General features: G+C 45.9%; 1 protein-coding gene across 2 annotated transcripts in view; it reads left to right on the top strand.

The window, feature by feature from the left end:
- LOC115388346 (dedicator of cytokinesis protein 3-like) overlaps nucleotides 1-16,290 on the top strand; it is a 111,650-nt gene that overhangs the window by 85,907 nt on the left and 9,453 nt on the right. For both annotated transcript variants that reach the window (XM_030091440.1, XM_030091441.1), the window contains exons 12-40: nucleotides 111-258; nucleotides 1,195-1,283; nucleotides 1,935-2,060; nucleotides 2,769-2,893; nucleotides 2,989-3,151; nucleotides 3,261-3,367; nucleotides 3,630-3,801; nucleotides 3,903-4,000; nucleotides 4,161-4,244; nucleotides 4,394-4,494; nucleotides 5,402-5,483; nucleotides 5,725-5,895; nucleotides 7,022-7,207; nucleotides 8,597-8,789; nucleotides 9,093-9,220; nucleotides 9,767-9,913; nucleotides 11,068-11,166; nucleotides 11,355-11,449; nucleotides 11,527-11,602; nucleotides 12,284-12,384; nucleotides 13,402-13,460; nucleotides 13,694-13,842; nucleotides 13,908-13,993; nucleotides 14,151-14,177; nucleotides 14,769-14,864; nucleotides 15,331-15,391; nucleotides 15,471-15,564; nucleotides 15,954-16,102; nucleotides 16,213-16,290. The exon at nucleotides 16,213-16,290 is cut by the window's right edge and continues 9 nt beyond it. In XM_030091440.1, the coding sequence (XP_029947300.1) occupies nucleotides 111-258; nucleotides 1,195-1,283; nucleotides 1,935-2,060; nucleotides 2,769-2,893; nucleotides 2,989-3,151; nucleotides 3,261-3,367; nucleotides 3,630-3,801; nucleotides 3,903-4,000; nucleotides 4,161-4,244; nucleotides 4,394-4,494; nucleotides 5,402-5,483; nucleotides 5,725-5,895; nucleotides 7,022-7,207; nucleotides 8,597-8,789; nucleotides 9,093-9,220; nucleotides 9,767-9,913; nucleotides 11,068-11,166; nucleotides 11,355-11,449; nucleotides 11,527-11,602; nucleotides 12,284-12,384; nucleotides 13,402-13,460; nucleotides 13,694-13,842; nucleotides 13,908-13,993; nucleotides 14,151-14,177; nucleotides 14,769-14,864; nucleotides 15,331-15,391; nucleotides 15,471-15,564; nucleotides 15,954-16,102; nucleotides 16,213-16,290 (3,290 nt within the window). The remainder of the gene's footprint in view (nucleotides 1-110; nucleotides 259-1,194; nucleotides 1,284-1,934; nucleotides 2,061-2,768; nucleotides 2,894-2,988; nucleotides 3,152-3,260; nucleotides 3,368-3,629; nucleotides 3,802-3,902; nucleotides 4,001-4,160; nucleotides 4,245-4,393; nucleotides 4,495-5,401; nucleotides 5,484-5,724; nucleotides 5,896-7,021; nucleotides 7,208-8,596; nucleotides 8,790-9,092; nucleotides 9,221-9,766; nucleotides 9,914-11,067; nucleotides 11,167-11,354; nucleotides 11,450-11,526; nucleotides 11,603-12,283; nucleotides 12,385-13,401; nucleotides 13,461-13,693; nucleotides 13,843-13,907; nucleotides 13,994-14,150; nucleotides 14,178-14,768; nucleotides 14,865-15,330; nucleotides 15,392-15,470; nucleotides 15,565-15,953; nucleotides 16,103-16,212) is intronic.

Here is a 16,290-nt window from a genome sequence, read left to right as displayed (position 1 = left end):
TACGCTTGTTTACGTCGACCGAGACTGAATTCCATACAGATAAACGCAGAACAACGCGTCATGGTGGAATTGTTCTTTAACTGCTGGTGAAATGTCGGCCGTCTGTGCAGGCCGGATGCTGCTGAACGACAGTAAGAAGGGTCCTCCTCACGTTCAGTACCGCCGGCCGTACGGCTGCGCCGTGCTCGCCATGAGCGACGTGCTGCAGACCATCTCTGAGCTCAAAGAGGAGAAGGACTTCGTCCTGAAGGTCTACACGTGAGTGCCAAAACACTGTGTGTGAAAATTCAATCGGCTGTTTAAGCTTCATTTCTACAATAACTAATAATTAATATTATTATCTTGATTATGTTTTCACCAGAATCATCATCAGAAAGTGTTTTCCCAATTCCTCTCAATATTAAAGAAGGAAACTGATGAAAGAACAAATATTTACAAAATGAAAATGAAATTTGCAGATTTCAGAGCTGCTGGGGTTGAAATCAGTAAACAGATGAACCAGGAACACAGACGCTGTTCAGACACATTTATCTGAACTGCAAGACAACAACTGTTTTATTCCCATTTATTCTTCATTCTTCAACATTTCACACACACACACACACACACACACACACACACACACACACACACACACACACACACAGTTACATCATGTTGTGACTACGAGCTCCACGAGGCTCCTGCAGGCAAGTCTTCAGAAGCTTCAGCCAGAGGGGGTTCCCCTGCTGTCGGCCATTGTGTGTGTGTGTGTGTGTGTGTGTGTGTGTGTGTGTGTGTGTGTGTGTGTGTGTGTGTCCAAACCTCAGCTGAACTGATGTTTCTCGGCTGGCTTCACATCTTCTCTGCAGACCTTTTTCTCATTTTTCTCCAGTTTTTCCCCCGAGATCATTTATGTAACTGAGAAGCTTCAACATGTAAAGAAACTATGAAAAACCCAAGTTCTTCACATTCCGATAGAGAAAAAAGGAGTAAAAGCTACAAAATTGCTATTATAAATTTCCTCTCTTTAGCATCAGTCTAAAATGTGTGGACATATTTATTATTTTGTTCTATCACTTTTAAGACTAATTATTTAACCAGGTTAAAAGCCTCGTTTAGATTTCATATCTGTTGTCCAAAAGGAGCCTGGCAAAACCTTGATGCATTAAATATTACATAAAATGAAACTGATTATAATTTCTTGTCCTCCAGGTGTAACAATGAGAACGAGTGGTACCAGATCCACGAGAACATCATCCGCAAATCCAGCACCAAATACACCGCGCCCAGCACCAACTACGGTATTACAGGCTCAACGTGTGTGTGTGTGTGTGTGTGTGTGTGTGTGTAGTAGTGGTAGTAATCAGTAGATTTGTTGCATCGGGAGCTCTCCTACCTGTTTGTTGCTGCGTGCGCTGGGTCCTCAGAGGTGAGTCAGAGAATTTTTAGCTAGACTGAAAGTTTAATGAGCACACAGGAGTAATAAAACTAGATCAACCAAAAAACAAGCGTAAGCTCACAGATGCAGTAAGTGTCTGATGTGTGCAGAGCAGCAGACCTTCTGACCCAGGGACTCGTGTCATCTCTTGACATTAGCTGTGAAATCGGTTTAATTGGTGTCACTGCGGACTCCCATCCTCCTGTGACCTCCTGTTAGAGCGAGGACTCGCTGATGTCTGGTCCGCAGAGTCCAGGAGGGGTTCATATCCTGCTCCTGGAGCAAGACGCTGCTTTCTGGGTTTGTCCGGAACTTGTTGACACTTTATTCAGACACTTTCTTCAGTTCAAGGGAAACTTGTATTTTAGAAGAAACCACTTCCCACATGTGTCGCATATTTTGATTCCTTCCTGCTCTCATGTAATTAATCACACTGACTGAAGTTGTGCTCCGGAGTGCCGGATCTTGTGGAGTTATTTATAAAAACCTCCTCCACCCCCCGCTGTGTCTGCAGGTCTGATCATCTCGCTGCAGCTGCTCAGAGGCGACATGGAGCAGGTCCGCAGAGAAAACCCGCTCATTTTCAGCAGGAACGTCGCCATCACGCGCAAGCTGGGGTTCCCCGACGTCATCATGCCCGGTGAGCCGCACGAGCAGAGCCGGCCGGGACCAGATGTTTGCTGAAGTTGCATCAATTAGGAGGAAGATGCTCTGCAGTCTGAATGTTAGCTCTCAGTCAAATGGTAACAGTTAATCAGAGCTGACAGTAGTTTCGCGGTGGTCCAGAATGCATTGCTGCCTCTCCGGTGAGTTTGTATGAACCAATAGTGGCGACTGTGCGAGCGTGCCGGACGGGTTCAGGTTGTTTATCCCGTTCCGTGTTTGTCAGATTAGGAGGAGTCACCTTGAGTCTGCACCACATAGCGACAGCAGCGCGGCAGTGTTTCACACCTCCTCCTCACACGTTTAGCCGGCTCCCCTCGGGCAGTGATGGAGCGAGCGTTTAACTCCCATCTCCACACATTAAGGGCGACGCCTCCTCTGTGAGGACGGGCGGCGGATGATAAATGGATCCTCGCTGGTGAACACAGGTCATTAGTCTTGCGTGTGTCAGACGTCTCCACTTCAGAATGTGGATGCGAGGACAATCTACGTCTCGTTATACTCTGAGAATCCCGGCCCGCGTCGGCTGTTTCATAAACCGCACCGACGATTCTGAAATATCTGAACTGTTCCGCGTGTTTGAAGCTTCCCCACGCCGGATCCTGAAATAAAGAATCATATGAGAGCTCAGGACTTCATGGAAACGTGTGTTTGTTGGTTCTCACTCGTCTCCCTTCACGTTCAGGTGACATCCGGAACGACCTGTACCTGACGTTAGAGCGAGGAGACTTCGAGAGGGGAGGGAAGAGCGTCCAGAAGAACATCGAGGTCACCATGTTCGTCCTGTACGCCGACGGAGAGATCCTGAAGGTAGACAGACACAGTCCCAGTTTTCTTCGGTTCCTCCTCCCGGTCCCGTCCTTCAGTTCCGTGTTCTCCGTCCGGTTCTCGTCCCCGTCCTGCAGGACTGCATCAGCCTGGGCTCGGGGGAGCCCACCGTCCCGGAGCACCGCTCCTTCGTGCTCTACCACAACAACAGCCCCCGCTGGAGCGAGGTGATCAAGCTGCCCATCCCCATCGACCGCTTCCGAGGCTCCCACCTCCGCTTCGAGTTCCGACACTGTTCCAGTGAGTCCAACCGTGGGAGCGGCTCAGCGGGGAACCAGCAGAACGCCCGCTCTGACATTCAATAGGAGGAAACGTGTGTTGATGTTTATGTTATTGTCTGCTTCCACAGCGAAGGACAAAGGGGAGAAGAAGCTGTTCGGCTTCGCCTTCACTCCACTGATGAGGGAAGACGGAACGACGCTGTCTGACGAGAGCCACGAGCTCTACGTCTACAAGGTCAGGGGGAGCGGTTGTGAGTCCCGTCTGCGTTCGTCTCCTCCGTCCTTGAAGTCTGTTTATCCCGTTCAGCGCTGTCAGAGAATCTCACACAGGAATATTAATCTGTTCCTCCACAACATGAGAAAATAATACGAGCTGAAAAAAACAGTCATTTATCAGTGATTTATGGTTCAGTATGTTTGTTTTTATTTGACCTTTTAGTGGTTTTTCCTCTAATCTTCCTTTTCCCCGTCATCTTCCTCCTCCTCCTCCTCCTCAGTGTGATGAAAACACCACCTTCAGTAACCACGCCCTCTACCTGGGCCTGCCCTGCTGCAAGGAGGACTTCAACAGCTGTCCCAGCATCCCGTCCAGCCTCATCTTCCAGAGGAGCACCAAGGAGACCTTCTGGATCTCCACCCAGCTCTCCTCCACCAAGCTCACGCAGAACGGTGCGTTTCTCGCCCCGCCCTGAAGCTGCTTCCTCCGCCGTGAAGCCGCTTCCTCCACCGGAACGCGTCTCATGTGACTCTGTGCTTCTGGACTCTGACAGTGGATCTTCTGGCCCTGCTGAAGTGGAAGGCTCACCCCGACCGGGTCATGGACATCCTGGGGCGGCTGCGGCACGTCAGCGGGGAGGAGATCGTCAAGGTGAGGACAGTTTAATTCGATTGGTCGTATCGTTTGTTATCAGATGTGGTTTCGTTTAGTCACTGCTTCTCTTCATTGGAGATCGTGCCGATGTAATGACTCTGATATTCATTTAGAGGTTTCACTGGTTTTTAGATGCTCCTCTCTGTGTGTTTGACAGTTTCTTCAGGACATTTTGGACACTTTATTCTCCATCTTGGACGACAACACGGACAAATACGGTCCGCTGGTGTTTCAGTCGCTGGTGAGTTCAAACATGAAGACATGGAGAGGATCACATCAACATCTGAAGCTGAAAGCAGCTGAAGCAATGTGTTGATGAGCTGCTGCTCAGCACTGCCCCCTGCTGGCAGGCGGAGGCGCTGACAGGCTCTGCTCCTCCTCTGTCGTCAGGTGTTCATCATAAACCTCCTCAGGGACAGTAAATACTACCACTTCAGGCCGGTGATGGACACCTACATCCAGAAGCACTTCGCCGGCGCGCTGGCCTACAAGTGAGTTTCAGCGCGTCTGGGTCACGGATAAGAGCGGAGGGCGGAGTTCACCCGCAGGTCTCCTATGTTTCATGCCTTTATCCACATCATTCATCCCTTTGTGCGTCTGCCTGAGTGGAGGCGTGCAGCAGGGAGGGTGAAGTGCAGGTCACGGCATGAATAACCTGAAGATGTTAATCTTTCAACACGCTGCTGTATATATTCCTCTAACGCGTTTCAGCACATACAAGCAAAACATCTTCACGGGTATCATTATTTCATTATTTGAACCCAGCAGACTCTTAAAGCGTCGCCTCCAGACTGTGCTGTGTAGATTTTTACTATATAACAGAGAAAATATGACAAAAAAAAATACATGATTTAAGGTTTGTTGATGGAAAACTTTGTCAAGTTAAGAAGCACAAAAATGTTGCCAAATTGCTAACAAAAGCTCACACATTTACCATGAAGGTTTAAATAAATACTGGTGTGTTTATCTCATTCAGCCAAAAAACAAGAATTTGATCGTTTCCATAATGAAATATATCAAGTTTTAGAATATTTCCTGAATATCTGTGATTACTTTGGGGTTTGAATGTGGTTAATTGACCTATTTTTGTTTGAATTATTGTTTTGTAAATCAAAAACAGCTGATTGGGACTGAATGTGGTCCACAGACCACAGGTTGCCCATCAGTGCTGCGATTTGTTTCAACTGTGAACTAAAATGAAATGACACATTAGTGAGGTTTGAATGTGGTTAAAATAGAAATATAGCATTACATATAGAGAGAATTGTGTTTATTTACTATTAAAACTCATGAAATGGGTTAAAATGTTCTTTTTGGATGTATCGTAAGTGAGTTTTATGGGATAAGTAGTATTATCTTATCAGTGTGGGTTAACATGAGGCTCTGGATGCGTTTCAGAGAACTGATCCGATGTCTGAAATGGTACATGGACCGGTCTGCTGAGGTGGTCCGACAAGACCACATCCAGGAGGCCATGAGGGTGAGGCTGACCTGTCTTTAAGGAAACTGAAATACGTTCAATTATGATGATGTAAAGAAAAGAATAACAAAAAAAAAGTATTTTTACTGATAGTCTAACAGTTTTGAAACATAATTGACTCGATAATTTAATTCAGTTTATTTTAATATTTTGCTTTGTATTTCTTTCTCTCTTACACACACATACACACACACACACACACACACACACACACACACACACACACACACACACACCCCAGGCCCTGGAGTACCTCTTTAAGTTCATCGTGCAGTCCCGGATCTTGTACTCTCGGGCCACGTGTGGGATGGAGGAGGAGCAGTTCAGGACCAGCGTCCAGGAGCTCTTCCAGTCCATCCGCTTCGTCCTCAGCCTGGACAGCCGCAACTCCGAGACGCTCATCTTCACCCAGGTGAGCAAGCACACACACTCACACACACTGTGTGACCTCTGTGACCTCTTCGACTGGCAGAATGTAGCTGCATCCTTCATGCTACGTTGCTTTTAGATTTAGCTTTTGACTTTTATTTGCTTTTCTGTAACTGCAAAATATTCGTGAGCAAAAGTTTTAGACTCTCCCCGTTTTACAGGCAGATGAAACACAACAAAGACACCAAGACACAGAGCTGAAAAAGCAACATGCACATTAAGTCATCCAGAAATTAAAGGTTATTGAAAAGGCTTTGTTGGATTTTCAGCAGATTCTCTCATCTATTAGTCGTAGTTCAGATGTGTCTGTTGTTTTAGAAAATCTGATAACATGATACTCTCTAAATTGGTGACTGTAAACTGTTACTTCTTTTATAGTGTTTATTTAAAGTTGCTCAGCTGCAGTTGACGGCTAACAGCTCTGCTCAGACTGAACACATTGAATTCTTCTCCCAAACTGCCAAAGAAGAATTGATTAAAAATTAAAAGCAGCTTCAACTTGGAGAAAAGGCCTCTAGATTCTAGAAGAAATCAGAACTGAAAAAAAAAAAAATACGGTTTGTGGTGTCCTTGCATTTCCCTCCTCCCCTACACCTCCTTTTATTTTTGTGGCCTGGTCTGTTCACTAATATGGTTTGGAAAAAAATGGGGGGGGGAAAAAAAAAAAAAATGTATGTATGGTTCTGTAATTTTCTGTGTTGGTTGTCGGCTCTGTTTTGGTGTTGTCTAGATTGGGGGTTTGGGATTGTTCTAGGTTGCGTGTGGTGCGTCGACAACACTGTTTTGTATTGTGACTTTGTACATAGGTTGTGCCCCCCACCCCCCCTTCCGTTCTCCCTCTCTTTATCTTTCAGAAAAAAAAAAAAAAAAAAAAAAAAAGAACTGAAAAATGGGGATTTTCTAAAACTTGATTTTTGATTCTTTTGTTCTGAGTTGGATTTCTTGTAGTGTTTCCCTTCGTCTTGTAGCGGCTGTAATCTGACTCTTGTCTCCTCTCCTGCTGATTCCTCGCCTCCTTCCCGTTTTTACCCCCCTGATCTTTTGCCCCTTGAATTGGCCCTCGATTCCTCCGGCCCCCCCCCCCCGCCTCCTTCACTCATGCACCGCAGGGCTCCCAGCCTTGTCCGGCCCCCAGTCCGGCCCCGGGCCCCGCCATCGGGCCGGCCGCCCCCTTAGCGATAGCATCGGCCCTGAGCCAGGCCCAGTCTGCTGCCCCGGGGCAGATTCCCGGGGCGGGGCAGGGCAGCTGCACTCAGGCCTGGAGCTCCAACGCTCTGCGGCCGTCTCCTCTGTCAGTAAGTAGACTTCTGGAAAAGAAACCCCCCCCAGAAAACCCCCCCACCACCCCCCCACCAAGTCACCTGGTTCACCTGTCAGCTGCCTGTGAGACTAACCACACACACACACACACACACACACACACACACACACACACACACACACACACACACACACACACACACACACTGACCCCCGCTGAGCACTCTTTACTCTGCACTCCCAGTAATCCCACTACTCTGGACAGCTGTAGCTGCAGTAAAGCAGCTCAAAATGTCACAAACAGGAAACAAAAAACAAAAAAAAATCATTTTTCTGTGTTAAATCATTGTGAGTGAAAACATTCCATGAAAAATATCACATTGTGTAAAATCTCATGACTTCTAATAGAAACTGCTGTTAGAATGCTTTAATTTTCTCAATTACACCTAAAATCCTATTGTTTGAAATGTGAAAAAGGTGCAAAATACTCTCAATACGAGTATTAGTTACTTTCACAAATTGGGTGTAAAGTAAACTGAAAGGAACCTGAGTAACTGAAGTAGTTATTTAGCAGTTGTTAAAAGTAGATTATATGGTTTTAAAAAGAAATGCCAGAAATTCTTTATTTTAAATAGAAACTAATAACTTCTGCTGATGCTGTAATTCTCAGCCTGCATCAGTGGGAGAAAAAAAACATGAACTTTTGTGTTTTTATTGCGTTAATCCCAAGATTCTCAAAAGACTGCCCTCCAGTGGAAAGCCATAAGAAAAGTGATCAAAATAGTACAAAACTTAGAGTATAATAGAAAATAGAAAATACACAAGATTCATATTTAAAATAAGTATACAGGCAATAAGTCCATGGCTAACAGGGTGAAGCTCCAGCACTGTGTTCAGTCAGTCATAGCGCTACTGGGAGAGCTCCATATTCTCTGAAAACTTCCAGTCTTTTCTGTGTTTTTAATCACATTTCATCAGTTTAGATCATCATTGTATACGATGGTATTTAAGTGTGTGTAGGACTTATTTTACAAGAAGAAAAAAGTTAAATAAAAATGTGGATTTTTGATCATTTTCAATAAAACTGATGATTTATAAGAGCGTTTAAACACACTGATCCTCTTTTCACTATCTGGAGTCACAGTTTCAATGAGTGCCATATAAAAGATTCATCTTTGCCTTCTTGCTCTTCTTGTCAACATTAACTCCAACGCTGCACTGATTTAATATTTTTTTCATCCTGCTCGTTGCTTTTGAAACCCTCTGAACAGCTGTGTTGGTGAAGATTTCCTGCTGCATGAAGCCCTCTGCTTCCCTTCACTGCTGAAACCACACACTGCCTCTGTCCTCCTGGATGACACTCTGTCCTCTCCTCTGTCCTCCCTGTCCTCTCTCTCTCCTCTGTCCTCTGTCCTCTCCCTCAGGCGGCTCTGCTGAACTCCTTTCCAGCCATCTTTGACGAGCTGCTGCAGATGTTCACGGTGCAGGAGGTGGCGGAGTTTGTCCGCGGGACGCTGGGCAGCATGCCGTCCACCGTCCACATTGGACAGTCCATGGACGTGGTGAAGCTGCAGTCCATCGCTCGGACGGTGGACAGCAGGCTCTTCTCCTTCCCCGGTACAAGCTGGCGAGCTTTTATCACTCACACTGGAATTAAATCTACACTTCACCAAAGCACTGCCCAGTAGAACACCTGACAGATAAAAAACCAGGACCGGCGTGAAAAGTGACGAGTCGGCAGGAAACCTCCTCGTCCTCGTTATCTTTAGAGATGCTGTTTACTGGAGGAGGAGCTTCCTGTTTGCTCTTGTTTTAAATCAGTCTGCTTTTCACTGAGAACCTTCATCACAAATGAATTCCTGTAAAAACCAATTTAGACAAATCTCTATCATTATTGTGTGCGTGCGTGCGTGCTCGCAGAGTCTCGGCGGATCCTGCTTCCTGTGGTCCTGCATCACATCCATCTCCACCTGCGGCAGCAGAAAGAGCTGCTCATCTGCTCGGGAATACTCAGCTCCATCTTCTCTATTATCAAGACCAGCTCCCTGGTAACACACACACACACACACACACACACACACACACACACACACACACACACACACACACACACACACACACGGTTGTAGGATCAGTGAAAGCTCCGTGTGCTGAGGCCAATCATGAAACTTTAATTTCAGCATCTTTGTTCAAAAATCCTCCCAAAAATTGCGAGCAGACGGAATGAAGAAGCACCGCACTCCTCAGTTATTGATCCTTCCATGACGTGAAAATCAATCTGATTTCACTTTCAAACTTGTTCTAAAGCCAGTATGATCACTGTTCTATCTCACCAGGCTGGAAGTGGAAAAACTAAAGCCATGAGTTGGATTTGCTGAGATCGTGCATGAGGGGGATATCGTGTGAAAACAGGATGATCCAAATGATCGTTTAGCATGAATTAGACATCAAATCCGTCTGCTGGGATCCGTGTGACCGTTTCAGTCATGGAGGGATTTTACCAGGTTGATTCTCGCCTCCTCTCCTCCCTCCTCTCTCTCGCTCTCTCTCTCTCTCCCTCTCCCTCCTCTCTCTCCCCCCTCCTCCTCCTGCAGGACACGTCGGTGCAGGAGGAGGTGGAGATGATGGTGGAGTCCCTGCTGGACGTCCTCCTGCAGACGCTGCTGTCCATCATGAGCAAGAGCCAGTCGCAGGAGGCGGTAAGGGGTCAACGCTGTCCGCAGTGCACCGCGGAGATCACTGTTAGTAACTAACAATACAACTACTTCTTCTTCACCTCCTGCATCTCCTCATCACCCTGCGTCCCCGGAACCTCCTCGTCTTCTCCCGGAGCGGGGCAATAACGTTCACCTCCTCGCAGGGCGTGACTCCGAAAAACCAGAGAAGCTGAGAAAACAGAATGTTTCCAGTCGTTCTGTAAACACGTTTAGTGGTAGTGAAGTATCGTTAAATGTGGGGTGGATCCCTCACCCCTTAAAGCACGCCCTGACTTCAGTATTTACTTGAACCATATTGCCCTTCCTGAGTAATGCGCTCATCGTCACTGACCATCTTATCGTGGTTCATCACACACCTCACAGAGGGAGGAAGATGCTCCAAAATCTGGATCATCCACTGTTTTTATCACTGAAATTGAACTGTAACTAAAGTTACTGACATGTCACCAGCAAACGCAGCAGCTTTACTGAGCATTAAATTGACGCTGTGCTAACATACGGTTACTGAAAGAGCTGAGCTGTGCTTCTCTAAAGTAAAAGTTAAAAAAAATGAGAAAATGAAACTTCTCCTCTCTGCTGAGATAGAGCCTCTTGTCTCCATCTGGTTCTCGCTTGTCTGCATGCGTGGAATTATCATTAAAGTTGTCTTTATTTATCTACATAGATCAGGTACAGCTTATACCGTGCATGGTAAATATGAACATGTGTAATATGTGATTAAGGTGTGATTCTTTCTCTTACTAAGTGAATTATTACGTAGACTTCCTGTGATTCCTCTATAAAATCCTCCATTTCTAACGTTTCCTCTCATTTCACTCCATCTGAATCATCTTTTCCTTTTGTCTTCACTGCATGGAAATGTGAATGGATGTCTGGGATGTGGAAGTAAAGCTTTTTTAGATACAACATTGTGTTATTGGTCATGTAGAGAAGGCTTTAACTGCATAACTTTGAAAATAAAGATTTACTCCAAAATATAATAGACAGTAAAGTTAGTGAGATAGTATTGTTTTGTAAATGTCTCAGGGGCACAGGCCTTGTTTATCCTACAAATGTAAGCTCCTGACATGTGGGATCATTTAGAAGAGAAAATGTCAGCATTTCGATACTAAAGGGATTTGTAGTAAGAAGTTTCCTCACGTTCTGCGGTTCCTGTGTTCCCGTGTGGCGGCGGCCAGGGCGAGTACGTGTCCTGCCTCCTGTCGCTGCTCCGTCAGATGACCGACATCCACTTCCAGCACCTGATGGAGAACTTCCAGAGCAAAGAGGAGCTGAAGGTAGAACAGACTCCTCCGAGTCAAATTACGTTACTGCTGCAGATCATCAGAAGAAAAGTAACTAATGAGGATTTGAGAAGGAGTTTGAGACTCAAATCATTTGTGGCCGTTTAGTTGATTCTTTGTCTTTGAGACATGTTTCCAGATTCTTTCTGCTCCACTGAAATCTCCATTTTCTCCTCTTCCAGGAGTTCCTGTTGAAGATTTTATGTGTGTTTAGAAATCTGATGAAGCTCAGCATTTTCCCCCGAGACTGGAACATCATGAGGCTCCTCACCAGCAAGTGAGAGCAACACACACACACACTCTCTCTCTCTCTCTCTCTCTCTCTCTCACTCTCTCCCTGTGTCTTGTCTGCAGCATCATCCTGACCACGGCTCAGTATCTCTCTCCAGCGCTGCACAAGAACTTCACTGAAGCCGACTTCGATTTTAAGGTACTAAACACATATAACACAAAAACTTCCACACAAATAAACATCCAAACAGCTCAAACTGTCTGTCAGAACTGACTGACTGATCTCTTCAGGACACAGAGTTCAGATTCTGAGGATGAATACCATAAAACGCTGGAAACTTCATTTCACAAAACTGAAACTATGAAAAGCACTGCACAGACTCAGGAACACTTCAGAAGACATTGTTATCAGTTGTCAAAGATACATTTCAGATACATTTTTGAAAAGAAAAACCCATTGTTTGGTACCAGTTCTGAAATATTTGTGAATCTTTTTCAAAGTCATTGTCTTTTCTACGTTTCTCCAAACGATGGTCACAGGACACCTCTAGAAACCACTGTATGAGAGCATTTTGAAAAACAGTCTAATTCTGAAACCATTGTCTGCAAGCAGTTTTCAAAGCCTCAGTTTGCAAAGACTTCTGAAAACCATGATTTGAAATAAGAAACCCTCTTCTAGTCACTGTTTGTGAGCACATCTCAAAATCACCGTCAGTGTACAGTTCTAAAAACTACTGCCTGAGGACGCCTCCAGAATGGGCATCAGCTTCACTTGATGTGTAATCTGTGAAGTTCACTGTGATCCCCTCACATCCCGATGTGTGTGTGCAGATCTGAGACGTGTGTGTGCAGATCTGAGATGTGTGTGTGGTCTGCTCAGGTGTGGAACTCGTACTTCAGCCTGGCCGTGCTCTACATCAACCAGCCCAGCCTGCAGCTGGAGAACCTGAGTCCTGCCAAGAGGAAGAAGGTTCTAGACAAGTAAGAACACACAGAGGACGTGACACACTCCGAACACAGCGCACGTGGAAACTCTCCCTCGACCCGACCCGACTCCTCCGTCTCATCTGCATCTGAAACGCCGAGAGTCTCAATAATGAAAAAGAACCAGTTTGACTCTTTGAAGTTCACCAAAGCCCAAACCTTCCAGCCTCCTCCGTCCGTCCTCCAGCAGAGCCTCTTTCACTCCAGTGAAGCTCATTTCCGTCTCTTTCCACCAAGTCGTCCGGGAAGCCGAACGACAGCAGATGCTACACGCCGAAAAAGCTCCTCGGGCGCTCAGAGTTCCTCCGGCTTCTATTGAAGCTCCACATCACAGGAGTCTGCCGCTGCACAGCCGGAGAAAGCAGACCTGATGCTCAGTCACGTGACGGACGGAGGATGTCGTTACAAAGCTCAGCTTCAGCCGTGGAAATGTGACTTTGAACGCCTCAGAAACCCTCCAGGAGTCTCAGACCATTTGTTTTATCCACTCCAGTTTTTTTTAAGTTCAGCATTGTGGATAAATGACAAATGGATTTCGCCGACACAGCATCTTTCCACTGCTTGAGCAAAGTGCTTTACACTCTTAATCACATTCACACACACACACACACACACACACACACACACACACACACACACACACACACACACACACACACACACACCCCGGTGGGGGCAGCCGCCATGCGTAGCACTCAGACATGTTACTTTAAGTCCTCTGCTTTTGTCAGGAACTTGTAAGCGACTCTTACAGATGTAGTTGGATGAATTTGCTGCGGAGCTTCTGCCTTTGTTCATCCGTCCATCAGTCCCTGGAAAGACACCGTTAGCATTAGCATTAGCATGTCTGTAGTCTTCAGAAATCAGCAGCTGTGTTCATTAACACCTGTTTATAATAGCGCCTCATTGACTCTGTGTGCAGCCGGTCCTTCTTGGTTGGTTAGTCGGTTAAACCGTCTCATCAGTCACATCCCGCAGCTGATTTTCTTCTGCTTTATGTTTCGTTGTTTTCAGGTATGGAGACATGAGAGTGATGATGACCTATGAACTCTTCAGCATGTGGCAGAACCTGGGTAAGACCCTGCTCTCACTCTGAGTGTCCCATCATGCAACCAGCAGCTCAGAAACACTCAAAAGCAATCTAATGTAATCTAGTACAACAGCTTTAAACCCACATTCAACTGGAATCAGTCACTTAGACTCAGTCTACCTGTAGTTCACGATCACTTTTATTGCCCTCTTTTTGATCCTTCCTGACTGGTTGGCCCTCAGGAAGCAGACATTGACACCTGTGTTGTGGTTGCAGGAGAGAATAAGATCCATTTCATCCCCGGGATGATCGGCCCCTTCCTGGGAGTGACGCTGGTCCCACAGGTGGAGGTTCGGAACATCATGATCCCCATCTTCCACGACATGATGGACTGGGAGCAGCGCAAGAACGGAAACTTCAAACAGGTAAAACAAAAACCTGGAGGAGCCACGAAGGAGCCGCAGACCGGTCTGATCCGGATGTCTTACAGGTGGAGGCCGAGCTGATCGACAAGCTGGACAGTTTGGTGTCGGAGGGCAAAGGAGACGAGAACTACAGAGAGCTGTTCGGCCTGCTGTAAGAAGCATCAAGTGCTTTTTTCTCTTTGTCTCTGTTTTAACTCCTGTCTGTCTCCTTTAAAACCAGAACGAGTCCTCTCTCTCTCTCTCTCTCTCTCTCTCTCTGATAACAAACATTAACCCTGATCTCTCTGCTCTCTGTGCTGCGGGATCAGAACGCAGCTGTTTGGGCCTTATCCCAGGTATGATCACTTCCCGGGGAAAACGTAGAAAACAATGTATGAAAAAAAAAACAAAAAACATCCAAAACAACGTTCAAAACACAAGCTGAGTCACTTCCCTTCGTCTTCTCTGCTCCTCATATCTCCAGAAAGCTGTAAATACTTGAATCTACAACTTTTGTTTATTCAGAATGAAAATTACAGTCAGAATAAAACTAAATATACAGAACCTGATTTTATAAGGATAATTTTCCAACTGCATAAAATCCCAGCATGAAGCCACATGTACGGCCTCACCAGGAGATGTTAAGCTTAATCTGGAGGTATTTTGTGTCCATGTTGAATGTGAGGACACCTCCACAGGCAGGGTCCACTTGAGAAGCAAAGCTTCACCTTGTTTCTATCCAAGCTGAATCCAGTTTACTTCATTTTGATGTTTCACACGATTCTCACCACTTTTCTGCCTTCTTATTCTAAACACCCACACAAACAGTTCAGTGATCAGGAGGAATATAGATCCATCATAAATAAATATCAGTGATGAACGTCTCAGCGTTAAAATCCAGATCATGTGGTGATTTTTCTGGGGTTTTTTTTAATCTTCTTTTAAAGTTTGTTGGAGAAGATTGAGCAGGAGACGTGGAGGGAGACGGGAATTTCCTTTGTTACGTCGGTCACACGGCTCATGGAGCGACTGCTGGACTACAGGTAACACACACACACACACACACACACGCACACAGGTGGGAAGTGGGAAGCTGGCACTCCTCGTCTCACAGCCGATACAGCTCATATCTCTCTCTGCCCAGGATGTCGAATATTAATACATTTGTCTGAAATGAATAAATTGTTCCCGTGTGGAGATGTCTTCTTTCTTCAGATTTCATCATTTAATCCCCCAAACTGTCAAAGATCATTTCTTCTGCTGCTCGTCTCACAACTGCATGTGACTCCATTTAAAGAGAAACAAACTGTATAGACATGTATCGCTACAAAACGGAAATAATCTCCCAAACACACATTTCCTCACATTTTGTGCTTCATACTGCCAGAAGATAAGATGCTGCTGTTCCCCTGATCAACAACTGAACGTTACACACCGATAGCTTCAGGAGCTGTTTATTCTTTTAGAGAGTCTGATGGGTTGTTCTGTTTTTTTATTTTTTTAATGCAGGGACTGTATGAAGGGAGACGAGACGGAAAACAAGAAGATCGGCTGCACTGTGAACCTCCTGGTAGGATGTGAGCAGATTCACCGAGCCGCTCAGAGTCTGACGGTTCACCACAACGTCAGTTTGATTCCTGTCTTCTCAGAATTTCTACAAGTCAGAGATCAACAAGGAGGAGATGTACATCCGCTACATCCACAAGCTGTGCGACATGCATCTCCAGGCAGAGAACTACACCGGTACGCTACCGTCACACATCGCATACAGCTCATTTTGAATCCTGATTGTCTTTTTTCTAGCTGTTTTGTCTTCTCTTACTTGTTTTTTAATATTATTTTGTGGTTTTAGCATGTTTTGGCATTTTTCAGTCACATTATTCTATTTTTCAATGTTCTTTGATGGAGTTTCTTTATCTTTCAGTGGTGAATTTTTATTTTTTGTGGCTCTTCAGCAGCCATTCTGTGTTTCTCTGCTTCTTTTACATGATGTTAAACACACGGGCCTCTCTATACGTTTCTGTGAAGCTGCTTTATTTTGTCCGGGCTTGGATTTGCTGTTGCAGTCAGTCTGAGTCGCCCGGCGCTCCCCGCCGGCTTTGTGAGTATTTGTGTTTCCTTTCTGCTCACAGAGGCTGCCTTCACGCTGCTCTTATACTGGGAGCTGCTGCACTGGGACGAACGGCCTCTGAAGGAGTTCCTGCATTATCCCGCTCAGACCGAGTGGCACCGCAAGGAGGGGCTCTGCCGCAAAGTAATCCACTACTTCAACAAGGGGAAGGTACGCGGCACAGACATTAGAAGAAGCGTGTTGCCGAGACTTTTGGTATGAATGCGGATGATGTGTGGAGGTCCCTGACTCGCGCTCTGCCGGCGTGTCCTCCTCTCCAGTGCTGGGAGTACGGGATTCCTCTGTGCAGGGAGCTGGCCTTTCAGTACGAATCTCTCTACGACTACCAGAGTCTCAGC

Source organism: Salarias fasciatus, chromosome 5, assembly GCF_902148845.1.
Source record: "Salarias fasciatus chromosome 5, fSalaFa1.1, whole genome shotgun sequence".
Taxonomy (NCBI): Eukaryota; Metazoa; Chordata; class Actinopteri; order Blenniiformes; family Blenniidae; genus Salarias; species Salarias fasciatus.
The sequence above is the reverse complement of the archived record's forward strand: the minus strand, read 5'-3'. Positions and strand labels throughout refer to the sequence as shown.